General features: G+C 33.1%; 1 protein-coding gene across 2 annotated transcripts in view; it reads left to right on the top strand.

Annotated features, from left to right (window-relative positions):
• Nucleotides 1-293: 293 nt before the first annotated feature.
• Nucleotides 294-25006, top strand: part of LOC106673872 (inward rectifier potassium channel 2-like) — a 102597-nt gene continuing 77884 nt past the window's right edge. The window contains exons 1-2 of one of the 2 annotated variants that reach the window (XM_014406236.2): nucleotides 294-433; nucleotides 9928-10118. In XM_014406236.2, coding sequence (XP_014261722.1) covers nucleotides 9934-10118 — 185 coding nt within the window. In that variant the 5' untranslated portion in view covers nucleotides 294-433; nucleotides 9928-9933. Of the gene's footprint in view, nucleotides 518-9927; nucleotides 10119-25006 lie in introns of both variants that reach the window. The other variant, XM_014406237.2, reaches the window with a different exon arrangement.

The following is a 25006-nucleotide window of genomic DNA, read 5'->3' as shown; positions in this document are numbered from 1 at the left end:
TTATTATACAAAATACATGATGGCATTATAGTTGAGAAATACAGTGTTTTTTAAATTGAATAGGCGAGGGTACTGCAAAGTAGTCATAAAGGAGAAACATGATGCATGGATAAGCGGAATAAAAACAAATTTCGCAATGGTTTTATGTATTTATTTTTAAAATTGGAAACTTTTCTGTTATCGAGGTAGTAGAAGAGTACCCTCGAAGGTACAAAGTTGAAGGTACTGGTACGCGAGTGGGGTGGGAGTCTCACCCCGAAGTTTGGTGGGGAGGCGGCGTGGCAGAGGCGAGATTTCCGCTCCCCCAGTCTAGTTTTGCCGATGTGTAAGTGAAGTCCGTGGCGTTCGACTTCGTCCCAAAATAACGTACTTCGCTGCCAAGACGGCAGGACCGGACACCCCCTCAAATGACCACCAGTTGATCGAGCAGAAGGTGGGTCTCCTGACAATCAAACCGGCCCTATCGATATTGTATCAAGCGTTGAAAATTTATTCATACACAGGTCTCATAAGTAAAGTAAGTGAGTTGGGCTGATCATAACTGAAAATTTGACTGTGGTAGTTTTTTCTTAACAAAGATAAAGTATGTGATAATGTCCTCTTCTCATCGTAATTTATCACTGAGCTATTATTTTAAAATATTTTATTTATGAGTAGGAAAGAGGGCCCACCAATTAACTTTTTGTGCTATACTAATAATGCCTTTAGTAAATATATTGCTTACTGCTACTACACCTACCTAATTAATAATTATTAATCTTAATTCATTTGTTCATTAATTCATATGCAAATATTGGGAAATTTTATGTTAAAAAAAGTCAGAAAAGACAGTTTTTAATTAAAAGGAACCGTCATTATTATACAAAAAAATATTAATTTTTTTAAATTGGGGCTAGTAAATTGATAAAATTGTTTTGTCTATTATTCATAATTTTGCTATATGAATGTCAAAAAGCCAAATTTGGCCAGTGTTGTTAAAAAAACAAGCAAGATAAGAAAGATTAAACATTTTTTTGGTTTCAAATTAAAATTTTATTAAGCATTTGTTTGTATAATAAAGCCTTTTATACAAATTAGTTATTACAATACAAAGATACCTTTTTATTAATTCGCCCTGCTGAATTTGCGAAAGCGATCCATTTATGTTTAGTGGTCTAATTGAACATATCAATGATTCTTTTTATGTACGGTTTTGGTTGAGATGAAAAAGCCGAAGGTCGTAGGTTCGAATCCCGCCCATGACACTTACTTTTTCAACTCAACCAAGAACTTACATAAAAAGAATAATTAATTACCAAATTAAGTTTTGTCAATTCTGTTAAAATTCCAAATCTGTACAAAGATAATTAAAAAACAAATTTAATAGCAGGAAAATAATCGATATGTGGTTTAAAGTTTGAACTTGAAATATTATTAAATATTTTATTTGTACATTAAAGGCAATCTGTATTTTAAAGGCGATATTACACGACAATTTTGTATTAATGGAGCGAATGAGTGATAGATACAAGAGTCTGCTAGATGTAACGTCCAGGATCTTTTAGCTATTAGCTTTTCATCCATGTGAAATCCTAAGTGCGAGGAATTGGTTGCTCAGGAAGCTTAATAGCGCGGCTGGACTTTTGAATAGTGAATTTCACACTGGCTCATGGCAATACGACACGTAAACCACTCTTCATCAGTCTTAAAATTCGTTAGAGTGTCCGTTGAGATTCAAGTTGAACATGGGCTCTATGTGGTCTGCAGGGTATTGTTTTCGTGCTTATAGTTAATTCGATTACGTTGGAAAGAAATGGACTTACATTTCTTTTAGGACTCCAAAGTAAATAGGGTGAGAGTTGGAGAGTTTTGGTTTATTGCAAACCATCGGCCCGTCAGGTAGAGATAAGTCTGAAGATGGACCTTGAAAGCCTTTTCTGCGTCGAGAAAAATTCCTAGGTAATTCTTTTCCTCATAGGTTTGTAGGATCTTAGCACGGCGCTCTTGGTTAAAAGAGTGAAATTGCCAAATTTCATTTCTGGCAGAAATTGTTATTTTTAATTTACAAAAGGATGTTTTGTCCAATATTCAGATTACAATATGGATGTGACAATTGTACAACAAGCCTGCTTAACTTTGAACATACTTGAATAAACTTTGAAATTAAAATATTATTAAGTATTTAATTTGTATATAAAAGGAAATGAAACAATCGTTATTACACACAAGACGCTTTTGTCACGGGTGTTTAATATTTATCATATCCAATACGAAAATTGAACATACATTTGTAATTTATAAAAGTGACCTAGGTTAAATTTGTTAAAAAATATTATTATTTAAAATGTTCCATTGACGGTGACAACCAAAAACTTTTTAAATATTAAAAAAAAACTTTTGTTCTAATTTCTAGAGACGTTAGTTTATGCCATTATGTACGTGTGGTTTAAAGTTTCTATTGATCGGTGGAGTTGTTTAAAACTCGTCTTGGAATAGGTATTAAGCATTATAGACCATTTTTGTGAGTTTTGAAAAAAATCTAAGACAACAGACTTGAGAGAAAAATGTATTTTCCGTTTTTCTCAAAAATTTGTGTCCAGGGGTTTTTGGAGTTTTGAAAAAAATCCTCTTTTGTTAGGTCGCTAGAGACAAATTATGTATTAAATAATCAACGATCTATCTGATTTAGTACGATCTTGCATTTTATTTTCTTGTTCTACGTAAAAAAGGAATCAGTTCATATACACTGATAGGCAAAAAATAAGTGACCACCCTTAATATTTTTAATCTCTCTTAGACAATCCTCTTCATTAATTATCTTACAACAATATTTGGTCCGTTTTAAAGGATTAGAGGTAAATAAAGCATAGATAAAATGTCCCAATTGTGTTTACAATTGGATTTTGTAAATAAATCTTTGAATAGTCAATCTCTTCTCTGTTGGTTTTTCTGTAAAGCTTCTTTCTTACGTGGTTTGATTTTTTCGAAGATGTACCGTTTTTAAGTTTCAAATTTGTTTGAGTGATGGTTTTATGTGATACAGATTCGGCCGGAATCATAGCATTGTTGTAAGATGGAAGAAGTCAAGCATCTGTGGCCAGGGTCCTTAACATTTCCATAACAATTATCCGAAGGGTCTTCCATAGCTACGAAGAAGGCATGGGTCAGGTCAACATCGTATCACGTCTCAAAGAGATGATCGTTTTATTGTTGTTGTACTCCGTAATCGAGATTCTTCCGCTGTTGGGATCAAGCAAAAACGTCAACAAGTTAGGATGTTAATGTCAGTTACTTTCAGAAGCTCGATTACGTGCGAGAAGGCCTGGCTCAGGTCGTGAACTTTTGAGGTACAGCTCGTTTAAATTTCGCAATAAATCACTTCAATTGGTTTTAGCAAGATTGAACTAAAATCTTGTGTTAGGATGTTTCAAGGTTTTGTTTGAAGTCTTCTGACAGCCGAGAAAGGGTTTGGAGAAGAACAGGAGAGCGTTATATCCCCACAACATTTTCACTCCGGAGAAGCTATCGATTTGTTGGTGTTATGGTTTGGGCACGCATTTTTATGGGAGGTCGCACAAACTTGATCTTCATCTACGTTTCCCTGACGGCTGGTCGATACGTTGAAGATGTGTTATCAGAAAAAGTTCCTTTTATGCCACTAATTGGAGACTGTTTTATTTTTACACCTGACACTGCAAGGCCTCGAACAGCTAAGATCGTTAGTGACTACTTGGAACGGGCTAATTATTTCAATGTTTATAGTGGCCAGCACGTTGTCACGACATAACCCCTACCGAAACTGGGAAAGAGCACCCCGGGAAAGGAATTGTAGCAATGACAGTACCCCTTAGAAGAGGGATCGAATCGACAAACTAAGGAACTAGAAAAGTACAATAAGCTATAAGTCTGCAGTGCTTGGGCAATATAAACCCCTTGTCTCCTTTCATCATCATCAACTTATTCAGACTATATTACATTCACACTACTTTTCATTTTGTTTATAAATTTATATCTTCATTAATCCACGTTTTATTTGAGTTTGAAATTGATCTGATACAGTCGTTATTAATATCTTAATTTATAAATTCATTAGATTTCCTGGTCCGGTTGACCAAATAACATCTTTCAATTAATTAATCTTTATGTAAGGTATTGGTTGAGATAAAAAATCAAGTGTTACGAGCAGGATTCGAACCCACGACCTTCGGCTAAATACGCCACTGCTCTATCACTTGAGCTTCCTGACTTTGATTCACTCGGACACCAACTTCCCATCTCACCTAACCTTTCGAATTTTCGAGTGGATCGAAGTCACGATAGCTCAAGTGGTAGAGCAGCGGCGTATTTAACTGAAGGTCGTGGGTTCGAATCCTGCTCGTGACACTTGCTTTTTTATCTCTACCAATATCTTACATAAATATTACTTAATTTATAAGTTGTTTATTTTTTTAAACAAGGCAATTTTATTATTTAAGATAAATTCAATTAATTATTCTTTTTATCTAAGTTCTTGGTTGAGATGAAAAAGCTCGGACCCATGACCTTCGGCTTTGGGAGGTGGGTTTGAGTCCTGCTCGTGGCACTAGCGTTTTCATCTCGACCAAGACCTTAGATAAAAAGAATAATTAATTGAAATAATTAATGTGGTAAATTATGACCGCTAAACATATATGGATTTATGAGAATATTGAACTATAATAATGATATTTAATAAAAATGACTTATTAACGTAGGGTACCATCCCAATAGCTGCCCTTACTAGAATTATATGCAATACATTATATAATTTTTATAGGAACAGTTCATTTATAGCAATTAGCAGCTGAATGCTTTTCCCTTCCCATTATTTCTCCCCAACGTTAATCTGGATCACGGTAAGGTCTTGATGAAAAAGCAATTTCAGTTGTTACCGCCAAGCTTTCCCTATTATACATATTATGAAAAACATATGAACAGTTTATTCAAGAATCATTATAACTATGTAGATCTTAGAAAAAGATCTTAAATATGTCTACAAATTGACATAATAAAATTTTTATGTTTTAAATTAGTCCTTCTTTGAGTCTTTCAAACCTTGCTAGCGTTGTGTGGTGAAGGTCTATTTGCAGCTGCTTGGCAAAGTATTGTGCACAAACTATAGTGCAGAGGTTATTATTATCATTATTCTTATTTTATGTTATTATGTTATTTATTATGTTATTTATTATGTTTTGGGTTGATCCTCTGCAGGTGAGATTGTGCTCATAAGTATTAGAAGGTTTGTAAAATGGAGCGAATGAGATACAAATCTTATTGTTTCAAGTGTTAGGGGTGATCAGCCTTTCAAGTGTTAGGGGTGATCAGCCGTCCAATGGTTGATGCAATGGTTGTGTCATATTTTTTATTAGCTTTTCATCCAAGTATGATCATAGGTGACGAACATTTGCCCTGCGAGGAAAAGCTTGATTAGCAATTGTATTAGCTTCTTTTGGATAAGTGAATTTTAAAAATGTGGGCTTAGAAAGGTTCATTACAGGTTGTTGAATTTCTTGATAACTGTCATTCCTGCATGTATGTAAGCAAAATAGATAAACATTTTAATGGTGGAACATCAAATATACATACATTCTTAGAAGTCGTGTTTCATGAAAACTTGTACAAATCGTAAAATATTAACTATTATTTTATTTAAAATGGACGATATAACCAAAAAAAACTACTTCGTTAACTTTATAATTAATTGATGATTGGGATCATATTGTCCAAAATGAGGTATTCGTATCTTTTTTGCCAAACTTTCTGCTTTTTTAAGCTTTCCTCAGCGCTGGATACTTAATTATAAAAAATAAAAATAAAAGAGGCTGTTCTTACTTTATACAATATTATGTTTTTACAGTTTAACCAAAGGTTTATGTTTTAAATTAGTCCTCCAGTGAGTCAGAGTTACAATTTACTACAAAATAATATTTACTAATTAGATTATTTATATATTAAGTTATTTATTTGTTAAACTGTACAAATGTAATCTTGTGTAAAGGAAAAATATAAGGACAAAAATGATGCAAGTTAAATTAAGTGTCCAGCCCTGAGGAAAGGTTAATAAAAAGCCGAAAGCTTGGCAAAAAAGATACGACTATTTCATTTTGGACCACATACCTGATCCAGATCATCAATTGTTAATCATCGCTGGTCGATAATTTTCTTCGTCGACTTTATCGTCACCGTTAACAAACACGTTATTCTAATAATAAGACAATAACGTAGGACGCTATTTCAGATAACTTTTACTTAATCTATACGCACTTAAATCATTCAGGGTTCACGCTAACATTACGCAAAATCTCCCTATTAAGCAACTTAACACAGTCATTATCATTTGATTTATTTTTACATTGATTTATAGCGTTTGTTTTACTTAATAATCATGATGATGTAATATGGAGTTAACAATTTAATAATAAGTATTTCAAAATTCCAAATTTGATCACGGTTTAAAGGAAATTGCTGTATAAGGAAGGTTTAATAATAAAGTTAAAATTTAACAGCATTTCATTGGTACGGTTAAATTGATAGTTAAAAACGTTGTTTTTACGCAGTGATTCAAAATTGATTATTTTACATAAACATTTACATAAACATTTACATAAACAACTGCCATAATTAAGCTGATGAAATATTTAAGTCAACTATTTAATTTGGAAAGTATCAGATTTTTAATTGGCAATTGGTATGCTCGTCCAAGAACGCGGTGAGATGCGACTCCGCATAAATTTAAGTTATTCCGAGTCGAAAAGCATACAAAGTTTTTTTTCCATTAAGCAAGTAGCTCTTTTGTAAAAACTGTTCTGTACACATATTTTCATTTTTATCTACACCCGGGGCAATAAACAGCCTTGTAGACGATAAATTCTTATTTAAACGTGTCTTATACACAGTAGAACAATTGGGTCAGTTTTGTAATATATTAAATCGTTCTTAGTTTTTCTCCTTACAATTTCTCATAGGGTAAAATTTAAATTGAATGGGAATTTCGGTTCACATAGATTTTAAATTCATATTTTTAACACACTAAAGTTTATGTCGTTCGTAAGGTCACTCCTTATGATTATTCGAAATCGGTCAGTTTAATCACAATTTTTATGTGTTTCACGTGGAAAACAATGTAAAACAAACTGTACGCAAGTCAAAATGAGGAGTTTTTCATGTTTTAGTCAGTTTTTCATAAGATAGAAAATCATGAAACAGATTTTGAAGTGAAACCTAAAAAAAAGAGGGGGAGAGAAAGAGAGATTGATAGAGTAGAGATAGGTAGAGAGAGATAGATCGATAGATACGATAGATAGATAGAGAGAGTGCATGTCTGCATGTAAATTTATGTTCCTTAAAAATTAATAATAAGACCCTAATAATTATATTCAATAACTAAAAAAACTGTAACAAATCTGACCAAATGTACAAATTTTTCGAAGTAGTGTTTGGACAAGAGCCCGAATTCTTACAGAGATAAAATACCAACTGTCGTGTTATTAAGTGTAAATTGTTGCTGAGACAGCAACAGGACTTCTAAATCGTTTCTGATCCGAAAGAACACATTTATAACTTCCTTTCAAATATTTTTTATAATGTCCAAAGAAAATGTTTAAGAGGAAAACTGCCAAAGGAAGGGTTTTAATAAAAAAAAATTTTATTAAACTTTTTGTGCTTAGTACTACAACTTATGTTGCTATCTGGCCAATGGTTGGGTGTTCCAGCGCAGTAGTAAATGTAGTCTACAAGCATTAAATTTTCTTTAAAAAGACATCCTTCTAGATCTTTCAGTTGAGTTTTTTGGTAAAGAATATATATTTTATTATATGTACTACAACCTAATACGTCATTCGCTACCTTTGACTGTACCCAGACAAGTGACTGGCTTGGAATGGACCGATGATACCTATTATTTAAACGACACTACAAATATTGTAAAATTTCCCTGGACAACAAAATACTTACATACAATCCAATACTGCAACCAACATGGACAGCATACAACTATGGGACCAACAAAACCTTCCGAAAATCTCCAATCAAACAAAATCTCCTCAGAATTACGAAACTTCAGATCCATTGTCGACGCCCCGTTCTGTTTCCAACCGCACCATCCATAACGACCTTCATGTTTCCTTCCTAAAAGATGTTGCAAGTTCGTGCTACAAAAAAATCGACACTAATCCCACCCACTCTAATACCCCACGTACATCATCATTCCTTAACGTCAAGAGACAGTGGACTCATGAGATGGTATCAAAGAGTGATTACAATTAATCAACGAGTGTTATCACTGGAGGAGCTTCTCTACTCGATATATGTGGTATCTCTATAGGTTTCGTAAATTTTTGAATAAAATATAGAATAGAATAAATAGGATTATTAGATGTTTAAAGCTATCTATTTAAATTTAGCTTAGAGTATCCGTTTAAAATATGGAAATAGTTTGATGAATTTTCATGTTTTGATCATTCCTTTTTAAATCTAACTTGTTTCTTCCATATTGATTCTTGGTGTACAGATATGTAAAATGTTTACGAAATAGCAAAACACATAGCTCTCGTATTTTTGACAAAGTTTATTATCTTTGCATACTCAATGCAAAAATATTTTTTCCTTTTGAACAGCGTAAAAACCGACACGCTGTACTGTAGTAACGCGTCGATAAGTAACTTTAGATAAGAAAATGGAAGTTGTTTCCCTTTTTTTCATCACTTCTGTTCATGTTAGGTTTTAATGTATGAAATTAATTGTGCCGTTGCATTAAAAATATTACGTGTGGTGTTTAGTGACCGTTAGTTAATGATTACTTAGTGATCTTGAGATAAGGTCTGGTGTGATGTGGCTTTAGAAAGACATTTTCTTTATCGGGCCGACGTTTCGATTTTTATTGAGATCATCTTCAGGGACTGGAATTTAGGAACATTGTTTAAATTATACAAATACGTGTAAGATGTGAAAATAAATTTATACAATGATGTACAAAATATAGAAACTTTTGATTTAATCAAAGTATTTGTACTCTCTCAAAGTGTGTGTTTTCTGTGTAGAAGTGCCATTGTTGTGGGTCGTGTTGAGAGTGTTAGTGAGATATTAATGCTTTTTTGTTTGTATATGTTTGGTTTTGGAGAAGTGGGGAAGGAAGAAGGGACAGAAATCCATTTTTGTATGAGGAGTCGGTTTCTTTGAGGTGAACCCACTTCCCCAAAACCCAACATATATAAGCAAAAACGTTAATATTCCACTAACAAAAGAAAAAGAAAACAAGAAGAAAGAAAATGCACTCTTTGTGTGTGCACAAATATTTTGATTAAACATAAAATTTCTATATTGCGTACATCATTTGTATAATTTAAACAGTGTTTATAAATCCCAAATGAAAATTAGCACAACATTCACGCTAATAAATTACATTCACACCACCCCAGAACATCTCGCAGTAATTGGAGATAATTTCGCAACTCACGCTAATAAATTATATGCTCGCTATACAATTCATTCAAACTACCTTGGGGTAATTGGTGATAAGCCCTTCCATTCACGCAAATAAATACATTTGTTCCGATAAATAACATATCACAACAAAGAGACCTATGTTGTTCTTCGTTCTTCTCATATAGAAATGTGCAGTGTTTAGTGACCGTTAATTAATGAACATTCTCAGCACGTCAATAATGACACAGCTGCACAGAAAACACACTTTGAGCCCTGAAGATGGTCTCAATTAAGATCGAAATGTTGGCACGATAAAGAAAATGTTTTTCCAAACCAACATCACCAGACCACATCTCATGATCTCAAAATAATGAAAATATTATTTTTGAGCTACCAAGAAATGAAACAAGTATATAACTTCTTTCGTACTGAAAAATCATGCTTCTTCTATGTAATGTCATATTTTTAGTATCTTTTAAGTATTCCTCATGTTTTTATTTTTTCTAGGCCGGGATGACGACCCAGTGGGAACAGTTGATAAGTTCAACTATGACGCCCACCACGGCCATTGCGGTCAAGCTGGCCGTCACCCCTGACGAGGAAAGCGCCCAAAATCAGACGGAAACTGGTGGTCTTCTGGGGACTCTCAACAGGCACATGGGCAAATTCGGAGCTCACAAAACCTCCTCTTTGTTCAGGTGAGCGAGCACGATTTTTCATCTTTGTCCTGAGACCAAGGCTGAAGGAACCGGTTGGCCGTTGTTGCAACCGAAGCACTCGCTTTATGGGCTTTTACATTTCCGCGTTTTTTTGTCCCCGGTTACGCTGACTAAGGACGACCATTGAATAAATCTTTCTAGAATTTATTGACGACTGCTAATAAATGAACTTTTAACTGTTTTCCCACGTCAAAGTGTTTGTAAAACACTGCAAAGTGGGTTTCAACGTTTATGCTCTCTCTTTCATAATTCAACACAACAATAAAATATTAGAATTATGACTTACTAAAGTGTGAAAACTTACATTTTCACATTTCAGGAAGTAAAGATGAAGTTGTAAAAATTGTCGAAGAAAACCTTAAAGATATATTTATTTTAATATTTAAAAAAATCCACAAAATTTTTTCGTAATTTATAATTTAAATTTCTATTGTAAATTATTGATTACATAATTGTAAGTATGATTAATAGAGCGAAAAAAGTAGAAATGTAATTCCTCCGTTTGAACTTTGACTAAATCCCATTTCACTAATTACGTGAATTGATGGTAGTGATGATAATTAAAGGACACTAGGAAGTCGGGTTGTTCCCCAGGCATCCTCTTGGCTTATTATAATTTCCTTTTTTCCTATGTTTTGTCTGCATTGAACGGTTGCTTCTCATTCAAAGATGATATGGGGTCTTTGAATATACATATCTTGTGTAGACGTTTTCTCAGATACCGGTTGTCGTAACACTCCTCGTGAGTTTAGCCCTTTCTAACTGTACTGAGTTTTCCAGTCTTAGTGAGGGATGTTTTCACATAATCTTACCGCGTCTAATACCTCTAGTGTTTATCCACTTCTCCTTTTGGCTTTTCCGGATCTGTGATGGAGGATTCAATGTTTGTTTTTGTTATTTCACGAAAAGGTTCAGTTTCTTTGAGGACTTGCAGATCCTTCTCTGGCCAGAGGTCTGCTTATTCGTTACCTAAAATAACTTTGGGTCCCAAGATATCATCAGGATTTGGAGATTTTGGATGCAATCAACTAATTTTGATGTGATTTGTGATTTTTCTACATGCTAGTGCTTTAAGATCTTGCCTAAATGATCTTATGAGGATTGTTTTTGCCAGTGTTTTAAGATTTTCTAAGACACACATTGATGGAATATATTTCAGTTTGAAAGACCGCGGTGTACTTCCTTAATGAGTTTAATTGCTAATGATTTCTAAAAAAATGCCCGATCCGATTCCTTCGTTTGTTTTAGAGCCATATACCATATCATTATATCTGATGCTCTCCTGTGTTCTTCCTCTACTTTATAGTCCGTTGAAACTTTATGGATGTTGTAATGAATATAGTACAGGGTCATATAGTACGTCCCCATTTTTAAGAATTGGGTGTCTGATTTTATTAATTATGGTTGTGTGCCCTTTACGGTCTTGGCTAAGTGGTGCGGATTTTTTCTCAGTGTTACCACTTTTAAGATTTATTCAGGCGTTAATGGCATGTATTTGTGTGAAAGACCGAAGTGTACTTACCTAATGAGTTTGGTTACTCATATTTTGGCTTGTACAGAAAACAGTCAATTACGTTAATTGAACACATCTGAAATTAGTATTAAGAACCTGAATATTTAAAACTTTGTTAAGCAGAGATCGATAATCTTTGAAAACAGGAAATGCGTTGAAAAGGAGAGAGGAAAAAAGAAGCAAAAAAATTAAATAAAACGTACTCCTTCTCTCTTACTGTAGTCCTTAAGAAATACAAATTTTCCGAATCTTTTTGGTGCCAATATATTGTATTTCTATTTTTATTTAAGACGATTCAGTTTTGAAGAACAATCTTTCTTCCGCCCGATATTCTGCAATAAACAAATACTGCCTTGTTTTTCATTTTGGAGTAGGTATTGGGTTGTCCGGAAAATAATGCAGGATTTTGGTATTAAACAAAAAAAAAGAAACTAGTTACTTTAAAGCAATGTTCTTTAATCAAAATAATTTCATTTTTAGAATTGATAAAGTCAATAAATGCATTTTCCAGTTCCGTTTGATTTTTGAATATTATGTGTTGTAAGTAGTGGTCCAGGTGTCTAAAAAAATGGTAGTCAGTAGGCGAGAGGTCCGGAGAGTAGGGTGGGTGAGGCAAAGTTTCATAGCCAAGCTCCAATAATTTTTGTGACGTTACACGTGACACATGTGGTCGAGCGTTGTCATGCAACAAAATGGGCCCTTTCCGATTGACCAAAGAGGGCTTCATTACTGCCAATTTCTGATGCATGGTATTAATTTGGTTACAGTATGATTCAGCATTGATGGTTTCGCCAGGATTTAAGAAGCTGTAGTGTATTAAACCAAATGAAGCCCACCATACCGTAACCATTACCTTTTTTTGATGAGTTGGGGGCTTTGGAAAATGTATTGGAGCTTCTCCTTTGTCGAGCCACTGTCCAGAACGTCTAGTGTTATCGTAGAGAATCCACTTTTCGTCACATGTAACAATTCTGGCCAGAAATGGGTCATTTTTGTTTCGACAAAGAAGTGATGCACAAACATCAAAGCGCTGATTTTTTTGGCGATCGTTTAATGAGTGTGGAACCCAATTTTCGAGTTTTTTCACTTTTCCAATCGCCTTGAGGTGGTCAGCGACGGTCGTTTTACTGACTTTGAGTTGCTCTGCAAGTTCTCGAACAGTTGTTTTGGGGTTTTCTTCCACCACTGATCGCAGAACATCATCATTAAGAGAGGAAGGCCTTCCACGACCTTCTTCATCTTCAAGGCTGAAATCTCCCTCCCGAAATTTTTTAAACCACCTTTGCACAGTGCACTCATTAACACAACCCTCGCCCCAGACTTGGTTAATGTTTCTAGCCGTTTGGGCTCCGCTTCGGCCGAGTTTAAACTCGTAAAAGAAAATCGTACGAAATTCTCGCTTTGACATTATAAGGATGACTGAATTATTTCCAAGTAGCGGAATGCTACAGAGGTAAACAAACAATATCATTTGGAAGAGGATTAATAAGTGTTGACATTCATACAAATGAGTAATCCTGTAAACGTAAACAGAATATTTTATATAGATTTTTTTTAATGAAAACTTAAAATCCTGCATTATTTTCCGGACAACCCAATACTTTTTTTAAAGTTTGGAGTATTTTGGTGGGTATCGGGTTTTAGTGGAGAAACGGTAAATGAACATGAACATAAGAGGAACCATTCTTTATTTTTAGCACTCACCTGTAAATTATTACCAAATTCATATTAATATCTCACCAAAAATATTGCAAGAAATTTTCCGAGTAAAGAGTACTTGTATTATACTGGAAATTTATTGAAATTTTTTTGAAGATATGATATTTATTGAAATCATATCTGATCTCTCAAGGGTACACGGCCCAACTTTGGAATTCTAAAAAAAATTTAACACTTTCTTGCCCAACATTACCCCAGGGAAAATCAATTTTAACGTATTTGATGAACTTTAGCTAACCTTATTATTTATGGGGTGAGAGCAGTGTTTCATCCTGTGTATGGCAACACTGATTTTTTTGGCGTCGATCTAAAATCTCTATCTTGGAATTTTCCATCTCCAGCATGGCTCTTCACTCCACCTTTGCATCTTGTTTCGACTGTTTTGAAAATTGATCATATCCAATTTAACCCTTTCTTGCCAAAAGTTGGTTCATAGCCATCAACTTTAGCAATTCTGTTTAAGGTTAGCAGAAAATCAGAAAAAAAGTTTAGGGCGGGCGCAGCGTTGTTTCTGCACGTGTGCTGCCAATCTAATGATTTATTTGGCGCCAATCTAAACTACACCCGTTTTCCCGCTAACCTTTTAACAAAATAGCTAAAGTTCCCATTGCTCTATGACAATGTTAGGACATAAAAAGTTAAAAAATAATCAGATGCAGAAAATATACTACCTAATTAAAAAAAAAAAAAATCATTACAGTAATGCCAGTCACACTAAATTCTGTGAAGGCATGCATGGGGATATAATATACCACATTTAACATAATATTGATAACAAGTGTTTTGTATGGTATACATTACATATCAAGAGAATTTAGTCCAGTCCAGGACTTTTTTCCTTTGGGCGTTCCCAGGGGTAACAATTAATTAAGCAAATTTTCAATACACATTTTTCCTGTCACGTACGTACATGTTAACGTAGAAATGTTAACGTGTCACGAAAAAATATGAGGTCTTGCAGACGTTAACTTCCAAAACCAGGGCTGAAAAATGCCGGTATGGGGGTTACGTAAAACATTACGCCACCGATTCAAATTCGCGTGGACTAGCTCCCGACTCGATCGTAACTCAAATATTTTTCAATTCTCGTAAATAAATTGATGCCAATTTATGAATACATATTTAGTAATTGTGTTTGCATCAGGGCTGTAAAAATAATTGATTTACGTAAATATTTGACATCTTTTCTCAATGGTGTTTTCTACATTGTGTTTTTTTTTATATGTATAGATTACCAAATCTGTCAATGTAAATATACTTTCGGTTGAAATATTGATTTTTGGTTTTGTGGAACAAGTCCTTTAAATCTGTTGCAACGTGGTGAGGCAGTTAAAAATCGCTCCTCCTGTCTGCACCTGTTCGCGCTGTTGGTCTTGACCCAGGCGAGTTTCGTCTCGGTCGGTGGTAGTTGTACTGAAACAGAATAATTGATAAAAAAAAGTAATATATATCAGATCATATAACGTAGATATAGAAGGAATTGATCTGGATGTGAAGGTCACCGATGCTACTGGTTTATCCTGACGAATTAGTTCCTTTTTTGATGACGGATAGAATATCTCTACGGCTTAGAATCATATTGCACTACGTGAAACATCAAGTTTTAAAGTAAACAAATATAAGAACCAGAGTTTGTATGTGAAGGCATCTTGCAACTTTAGAGCTTTTTAAGAAAAGATTTAAAAAGAAAACATGTTCAATTAATGCTTGGAATAAGCCGGTGTCGAATAATAAAGTACAATTTGCCTTCACATTACAATTACATATTCAGTTTTCAAGGTCAGTGTGGTGCTAATGCATAGGCGGGGTACTTTATAAGTACTTGTGTAACGGCTTTTGAAATGCTTCAAAAAGCCCTCAACTACGTTTTTAACTTTAAATTTGCATATAAAATTTAAAGCAAATTAAATAAATTGTGGCTCTTTACGCATTATTTCATAGAAAGAAACAATTTGCGCATTATTTCGTAGAAAGAAAAATTTGCGCATTATTTCATAGAAAGAAAGACTGGTTTAGAAACCGTTAAATTTTGAAATTAGTTGACTAGCCAAATGGCCTAAAATTTGGTTGAATTAATTGAATATTGTACACATGCGTGGGTTCACATGTAGATTTGAATTGTAAGTTGAATTAATTATAGGCATAGAAAGCTCCCTCGTTATCTTTATTGACGTAAAGTGAATATTAGGTTTGTGTTGACGTGAAAAACATGACTTCAAAAAAATCATCGCCGATACTTAAAAAAAATTGAATTAAAATCATTGATATTTGAAAGTATCAAACAAATGACTTCGCTACTCTAAAAGTATGAAACGAGTGACATAGATCTACTTTAAAAGTATCGAACGAATATTACCGATACTTTAAGAATATCATAATAATGTCCCTGATACTTTTAAGTAATTTAAAAGTATGGAACAAATGGCATCGATAATCTAATTGTACAAAACTAATGACATTGATACTTTAAATTATCGAACGAATGACATAAATACTTTAAATTTGTTGACTGAATTTATCAATTCACCCGATTCTTTAAGAGTAAAACTATCGAATCAATGACTCCACTGCTTTTAACGTATCCAATGAATTTACCTGATACTTTACGATTGTCGAAATGGTCGCGTTGACTCTTTAAAATGATTGAACTAATGACATCGATACATTAAAATTGTCGAACGAATGACATAAATACTTAAATTTATTGAATGAATTTACCGGTTTACCCGATTCTTTAAGAGTACGGAAAGAATGTCGTTGATGCTTTAAATGTACAGAACAAATAACATTGTTACTTTAAACGTATTGAATGGAGTTTTCCGACACTTTAAGTGTATCGAAAAAATGTCGAAACTTTATAACTATCGAACGAATGACATAAGTGCTTTTAACGTATCGAATGAATTTACCTGATGGTTTACTAGTGCCGAAGAACTTATAGTATCGACAAAATGACATCGATAATGTAAAAGCACAAATCTGTTGATATCGAAACTTTAAAAGTACCGCACAAACGACACCTGTACTTCAGAGTATCGAAAGGTTGTCGCTGTGTTCGTCTGTCAGGCGCGTTTCTGTTTCTCGCCATCATCAGTATTTGCTCTGTGTTGACAAAAATCACCCTGTTTAAGAATAAAAACTGGCACAAATATACCAAATAAAATTTATTTTCGAGCACTACCGACCTACCAAATTTAAAACGTCAGGAAATTCAAAAACCAACGAATGCGACGATTAAACAACCCACTTTTATGTTCTCGGAATAAAATGGCAAGCTCCTAGAACCGGCAAACACAGTTTTGCTGAAGATGAGCCAAAATTCGCCATGGCCCTGTCCTCAGACAGATAATCAATTTTGCCCAAGCTACTGTCATAATCTCTTTATTTATTTATTTACATTTTTTGAATAGGACTGCTAACAGTATTATTCTGGCAAGCATTCATTTTGCCAAATGAAACTAAACGGGCAGTACTTGTAAGGAGACCAGGACTCGCAGTTTTAGTTTTTTCTTTAAATCCTTTCAGGATCGTGTTCGATCCTTTAAACACGTTGTCATGAATCATTTGATTTGTGCTGAAAAAGTTAAAAATCTGCCTTTGAAGAATGGGCTGGTTTAGCAACAGTTGCCCATCGAGGTTATTGCCCATGACATTGATTACGTTGCTTAAACGTAAAAAAGTCCTTGTTCTCATGTTGGGGCGTGGTGCACCGGGACTTTTTGACTTTAGCCTGCTGAAATGTGACGGCCGATCATCAACGCAAATCATTTTTACTGTCTGAACTTGTTTTAAAAAAAACGACTCAATCGACTGAGATATTAAGGCTAAAGTGTGAAAAAAATCCAAGTTATTCTTTCAATGAAATTTAAATTGTTTTATTTTAAATTATTACTGCGTGTTCCAAAGGTGTAATGAAATGGTTTTTAATTAGAAAATAATTTCTTAAAATATAGTTTTGTAAAGTATGCACGAATAAATGAAATCAATAACGCAAGGAATAAACGATTAACTTTAGAAGCTTTTAATTTTTATTAACTTTGTGCGGAAAATAACTTTTAATTTTACAATATGCATAAATGGTTTTTCTGTTATGTTTGTTGGCTACTGTTATATTTCATTGATTACATAATTGATGTAAAAAGGAAAATGAGAAAAAAGAACCGCATCAGACGAGGTGTTTGTAGCCACGTTCGTGATAATTGTACTCGAAATTTCGTGCTCTCTCGAACTGTAATAGGGCTGCAAAGAGGCAGAAGAATCCGCAACGTAATTTCGATAAGACTGCAGAGAAACACCGTTGCGAAGGAGAATGTATTATTTTGACGAAGAGATAAACTAGCCTTATGACTCTCTTTGACTGTAATGACTGTCAACACCTTATTCAATCTTATTATCAAAGTTTAAATATATTTCTAGACTTTATAGCTGTGGTTCGACAGACTGGGATCGACAGAGTTTAAAGGATTGCGTTTTGAAAACGACCCATGAATACACTTTATTGTGAAACGAGAAGCCGGGAGATTATATTACTTGTAGTCACGGGCTGGACTCAATGGATTTTCCTTTTCTCGTCTGACGCCAAGGATATTAACGGCGTTGTGGTGAATTCACTCTGGCTTTTCAGTTAGGTGATTATTAGTTTTTAATTGGAAAAAAAAGTAAAAAATAAACGGACAAAAGTATTGACGTGAAGTTGAACAATTTAACTTGATCTGCAGCTAAGTTGTTAGAACGGTAGGGCTTAAAATCATTTATTCCTACGTATGAGCGAAGATATTGTACTTTCGAAAACTTGACGCATTGGTTGTTTCCACATTCTAAATGGTTGTTTTTGTGACAAGATTTACTCTAAAAGGTTCATCGCTGATACTAAACCTATGTACATGACATTTAAAGTCAGCTCGTCGTAATATTTTATTAATTCCACCACACTGGAGCCTGATGCATTTCAATTTCAATTAAATGCTTTAAAACATGGAAACTAGTGAAACAAAACAGGCAAAATCTCATGCGGTACAGTATTCTAGGATTGATACTACAGTAATTACTAGTAAAAAAAAAATAAAAGCGAAAAGAACGATATCGATATCTTACACGTATCGAACAAATGGCATAGTTGAAAGTATAAAACAAATCACATTGAAACTTTTTAATTTACTTATTTAAAAAGTATCGATGGAATAACACCTTTATGTTGAAGTTGATACTTTAAACTGTATTAATGTCGCGGATACTGTTGCCATGAATGTTGCCAATATTTTCAAATACAGAGAATGACGACAATACTTTTAAAATATAGAACAAATGATATCGACACTTTTAAAGCATCGAACAAATTTGTACGATAATTGAAAAGTTTGAAAGAAAGAAGCCAGTAATTTCTGTGGAATAAATGACGTTAATACTTTAAACGTATCCAATGAATTTGTCAGATAGTTGAGAGTATCGAAAGGCTGTCGTTGATATTTTACAATTATCGAACAAATGACATTGACAATCTAAAAGTACAAAATTAATGACATTTATACTTTAAAACAATTAAATGAATGACAGTAATACTTTAAACTTACGGAATAAATTTATCCAATACTTGAGAGTATCGAAAGAATGTCACTGATACATAAAAAATATCAAATGAATTACATCAATATTTTAAACGTATCGAATGAGTTTAACCAATATTTTAAGAGTAAATAGATGTCGTTGAATACTTTAAAGATATCCAACAAATGGCATCAATACTTTAAACGTATCGAATGAATTTATCCGATACTTCAGATCATGGAAAGAATGTCGCTGATATTTTAAAATATCGAACAAATGACATCAATAGTTTAAACGCATCGAATGAATTTATCCAATATTTTAAGAGTATTGAAAGAATGTCGCTGATACTTTAAAATATCGATGAATGACACCAATGCTTTACACGTATCGAATGAATGACTTTTAAAATGTAGAACAAATGACTTTGAAAACATTGAACGAATTAGTATGATACTTGAACAGTTCGAAAGATTGTAGCTAGTACTTTCAAGTATCAAGTAAATTACATCGATACTTGAAAACTTCCAAATGATTATATTATGACTTTAAACGTATCGAATGATTTTATCTGATTCTTTAAGAATATGGAAAGAATGTTGCCAATATTGTCAAGTATTGAACGAATGACAGCAATACTTTCACTGTATCGTGTCGTTGAATACTTTAAATTTATCGAACAAATGACATCAATACTTTAAACGTATCGCATGAGTTTAACCAATATTTTAAGAGCATTGAAAGAATGTCGCTGATACTTTAAAATATCGATGAATGACACCAATGCCTTACACGTATCGAATGAATGACTTTTTAAATATAGAGCAAATGACTTTGAAAGCATTGAACGAATTAGTATGATTCGTGAACAGTTCGAAAGATTGCAGCCAGAACTTTCAAGTATCAAGTAAATAACATCGATACTTGAAAACTTCCAAATGATTGATATCAAGACTTTAAATGTATCGGATGATTTTTATCTGATACTTTAAGAATATGGAAAGAATATTGCCAATATTTTCAAGTATTGAACGAATGATAGCAATATTTTCACAGTATCAAAAGAATTGCGCCTATAGTTTTAAATTATCGAACGACTGACGCCAATCTTTAATCTATGGAAAGAATGATACAAATAATTTCATTCTCTACAAATATAAACGATAATTAAACAAAGACTGGAAAAAAGAAATTACAGTCCTTTCTGCATGTTTTTTTAAATATATATATTTTGTTAATGGGATAATTTGATTTTTCAAAATCACGTATTAACAAAATATCATCAATTTTTCTTTCCTTTTAAAATCTATCGTTGCTTTGGCAGAAATGAAAAATAAAAATCGTTGTCTAACATATGTATTTGGCAAGGGTTTAGATTTGTATAGATACGGGTGGAAATTTTGGCTTTTATTAACGGCTCCCGCGAACACCTACGTTCGGCGAACTTCGTCCTACGCAACCTACAAATCCTGAATTTGTAGAACAAGTTTCGAGATAAAATTCTCATAGCTCTATTAAGGTAGTTCGTTGGCCTCGATTTGAATTCGAACCAGTGATTACATGCAAAATGAACTGGGTAAATGACTGCCCTAAGGTTAAAAACGACCGCCAATCACAAAATGTGTTGCAATGTTTCCCGCCGCTTTGGAAGTAATAAATTAATAAATTACTATCACTTTCATAAAATCGTCTCAATTAGTGTTACTCATCACCTACATCAAGGCGTCTCTATGTAAAAATTAAAGGTATTTCTGAATGAATATGAATAATAGCGTTTGACAATTTGATGCTGTTTCAGCTATTTTTAACAACCTTCGTGTCGAAATGTAAAACACCAAAAATTTACCACCAGGACTTGAATTAGGAACTTAATTTCTTTTCTGCTAGAGAAGACATTTTGAACTTTTTTTGTCAACGTATTTTTGGCTTACGTTTTGCTAAATTTATTTTTTACCTTTTTTCTTAAATGTTTACTCTTTATTTACGCCAATTCGGCTGACGGATTTATCCAAGCCGAAAATGCTTGTAAATATTTTGTACAATTCAGTAAACACTATTATTATTTGTTGTGTTATTACAAATGCTATATAAAAGAAGTGAATAAACATATTTTTACTCAAAGAGGAATATTTCTTGACATATTATTAAGTTTGATGGATTAGAGTTTGATCATTTTTCTACATATGGATAAATATTGTATTTTTATTAACTGTCTGATAATAATTTTTGGGTTGTTTCATTATTTTTTTGTTAGTACCTAAATATATTCTTACTTGACATTTTTGATTACGATAATTATATTAATAAAATAATTCATGGCAGTTGATTAGATTCGTATGATTACTTGCTGGAGAGGTTGAGTGACAACACTCCGTTTATTCTCTCTGGTTTTCTACGTTAGCAGCTACCGACCCTCCTTGAGGTGTTTTTTTCACCTTTGTTTTTCTCACTTATAGTCCCAAACCAAAGTTTGTGAAGGCTGAAAGATGAAAATTATTCAGCGTAAAATTGAGCCTTTTAACTGTTCATAATGGAATATTTGGATAAGTCGTAAGTTGTTAAGTAGAATGTAACACAAACGGAAAAAAATTGCCTTCTGGGGAATCCAGCCTAAAAATATTTATTCTTTACTGTTAGGAAAACTTGTACTTAAGAGCTTTAAAGGGCTTTAAAACATATTTGTGTTTTATTGGTTTGCTTTACTGGAGGCGTTTTTGTAACTTTTTGTACAATAATCTCAGCTCGTACAATCCTGCATATTACTTTCTTCTCCTTCGTAAAAAGCAAATCGTCTGACATTTAACAACTTAAAATACATGCAAAATGAAGGCAGAAAACCATTTTTTAAAATGTTGAAATTACATGTTAAAAAAATGTCTCCGATCCTAGTGAGAGTGAGAGAGATGAGTGAATGAGTGAAAAATTGTTCAATTGACTAATGCCTTCATTTAATCACGCAAAGTTAGGTCTCTTGGGCCTTTCTTTTACTTAACGTGAGAACATGAAAGAGTGAGTGAGTGGGTGAGTAAGAGTGAGTTAGTTAATGAGTGAAAGTGAGTTAGTCAGTGAGATTGATTGATTGATTAACGAATTATTAATTAAAATACACATAAAAGTTAGGTCTTTAGGACCTTTCCTACACTTAACGCGTAATTACAATTATAATATTTGTTTGTGGTCGCATCAGACATAAAATATAAATAACAAATTATTATAAAATCAACGATGAAATAAATGAATAAAGTGAGAGTAAGTTAAACTATGTAGTTGAAGTTATATTTGTATACAGAGCAAATTATTGTTGAATAACAAAATTAAATATAGATTTTTCGTAAGATTTTTAAAAACTAAATTAAAACCTTCTAGAATTGGAAAATAATTTTACGATTTAAAAATAAAATAAAATACTAATAAAATGATTGTTAAACGTTTTACAAGTTAATGTAAAAGTGCATAATAAAAACGAGATAATAAAAGAATTAAATAAAAGTATATAAGTATATGTTGTGATGTTAACTAGGTAAACATTACATAAGGTAAATGCTAATTTGTAGTATTATGTTCAACATATTTACTTAATAAGTATTCTTTAAGTTTTACTTTAAAGATTTATGCTTTTTTATTTGAACTATATATTTCAATATTGACTTTAAGATTTTTGAAGCATTTATTGTAAATGAATTGCTAAGTGTTTTTGTTCTGTATTTTGAGAGAGGGAGAGAGAAAGAGAGAAAGAGAATGAGAGAGAAAGGGAGATAAGAGTGAATGAAGGGGAGAAGGTCACAAAGAAAAAGAAAAGAGAGAGAGAGAGAGAGAGAGAGAGAGAGAGAGAGNAGATGGGGAGTTGATGTCCGAGTGGATCGAGGTCACGATAGCTCAGGTGGTAGAGCAGCGGCGTATCTAGCCGAAGGTCGTGGGTTCGAATCCCTCGCCATTTGCTTTTTTTCATCTCAACTAAAAACCTTAATTAATTGTAATGTTTAATTGGTCAAGCAGACCACGAAATTAGTGAAAATAATAATAGTGTTGTGTTTTGTGCATATGTAAATATTTTTTAACACCCTCTTTAATCTGGACAAAATTTTTCAGTAATCCGAAAAACCCCTTGCAACAATTAGTTTGGATTAGTTAGGGAGCACTATATTAGGTTTGAAAGAAGATTGGTCTAATGATATGTTCCGTTTTAAATTTTTTTTTCTTTATTATTGTTTGCTCGATTTGGTTTTTTTTACAGTGTCGCCAATGTATGCCATGTTTCGTTCCCTCCCCTCACAGCAGTCATATACGGAAAAAAACAGGCTGAAAAGGTTGCCGTCGGAAAATAATCATAAATGGATAACAAAGATTTCCTTCAGGACGTCGGCTATTAGCGTAGGCCGAATGGCAATTTACGCCCGCATTTTCATTTCAACAAAATATGATATTGCCAAAGAATATGGAATATTTCATTCGTTCTCTCATTAACCTTTAAACTTGGCATTTACTCGCTTTTGTTATTTCATAATCTGCCCTCCTGAGGCGTCGATACGGTAATAAGCTGGCCGTTTTAGCTCAGCTGTACGCCGTTAAACGTAAAAATCGGTCTCATGGCGCAGAAAGTTCAACGAACTTTTTTTCACAAACCTCTACCGATATATTTTTGTTATTGTGTTCTGTTCGCTGCCAAATAAATATAAGGAAAGTTTTGTTGGAAAACAACAAACACACGCTTATTCTTACATATTATATTCAGGATAAAACTTTCCGTCTGTTTTCTCAGATTATTTTTATAGATTTCAAACTCACGATTGTTGTTTGGATTAAATAGTTAAATCTGCTGGGTAAACATTTTGATTGGGAAATTATGAGGAGTTACGCTATGGTGATGCCTTATAAACCCTTTGGATCGATTAATTATTTGCACAACAAAAATAAACTTTATGATACAGTGATACAAATTTACTTTATGAAACAAATTTTTCATAATTCTCAATGTACGTAGATTAAGTTTTTAAAATTTATAATTCAACTATGGTACCTTTAATTCGTCATTCGAAATTCGTAAAGGCCACCAAATCGCCCTTCCACTAGTCCCACGATCGAAGAGGCCGGAGAGGCACGAAAAAAATAAAATTAATAAACAAAACAAAGAATAAATAAAAATAAACCAATAAATAAAAGGTGTATACTGTTTTAAAAGACCAGAAATTGTTATCTCGTGTTGTTCGTACGTTGCCTTCCATTGAAAAGGTTTTTTTATTACGTATATTTTTATTAGGTATTTTTTACGTTTAAATTTTTCAAAAAACGCGTGTCCGGACTTAAACAAAAATAAAACTAATAAAAGTTATCTATGACTTTAAATGTTACTTGATATACGAATGAAAGTGTTCACTTTCGTATGTGTGTTTTGTCCGTTTTTATGACACGATACTAATAAAATTACAAATTTTCGAATTATCCGGACTTTCGATCATCCGGACGAGTCCCGGTCCCTTCAAGTCCGGATGAACGGATTTCTACTGTAATTGCTTTAATGCTATAAAAACTCTGTACAATTAAATTAATCATTTATTCATAATATAAAATATATAGAAAAAAATAAATATAAAAAAAGACACCCGATAATAATTTATCTATTATGAAAATAAATGATTGAAGGAAATCAATTACACAATTGTGACGTTACGTAAATTATTTATCAATTTGTAAAATTATCAGTTTCTCAAGCTGAACCGTTTTAGTGGCATTTGTAATATAGGATTGGTGCAAAAATAATGCACGTTTTGAAAAGGCAGTCAAAACTATTTTTAATTTTTACAAACTAAAGAAAATTGATTCGAAATATTTCGTATCACTATCTACACATCTTTGCTAACGTGTAAAAATTTGCTTTTATTACACTGACATAAAAATCTTTATTTATTTCGTCTCACAATAAAGTCTTGGAAGGCGTTATCGGCTTCCCGCGTTCTCTAAAAATTTTATAATTCAAGATGTGTTCAAAATGCCTAAAAAAATGGAAGTCTGTAGGCGAGAGGTCGGGTGGATATGGAAGGTTTCATATCCTAAGTCCTTAAATTTCCTCAGAGTTGGCACTGCGATAAGTGGC

The sequence above is a fragment of the Cimex lectularius genome, unplaced genomic scaffold (assembly GCF_000648675.2).
Source record: "Cimex lectularius strain Harlan isolate CLEC.00 unplaced genomic scaffold, Clec_2.1 scaffold6, whole genome shotgun sequence".
Lineage (NCBI taxonomy): Eukaryota > Metazoa > Arthropoda > Insecta > Hemiptera > Cimicidae > Cimex > Cimex lectularius.
Note: the sequence above shows the minus strand (reverse complement) of the source record. Positions and strands in the feature narration are given on the sequence as shown.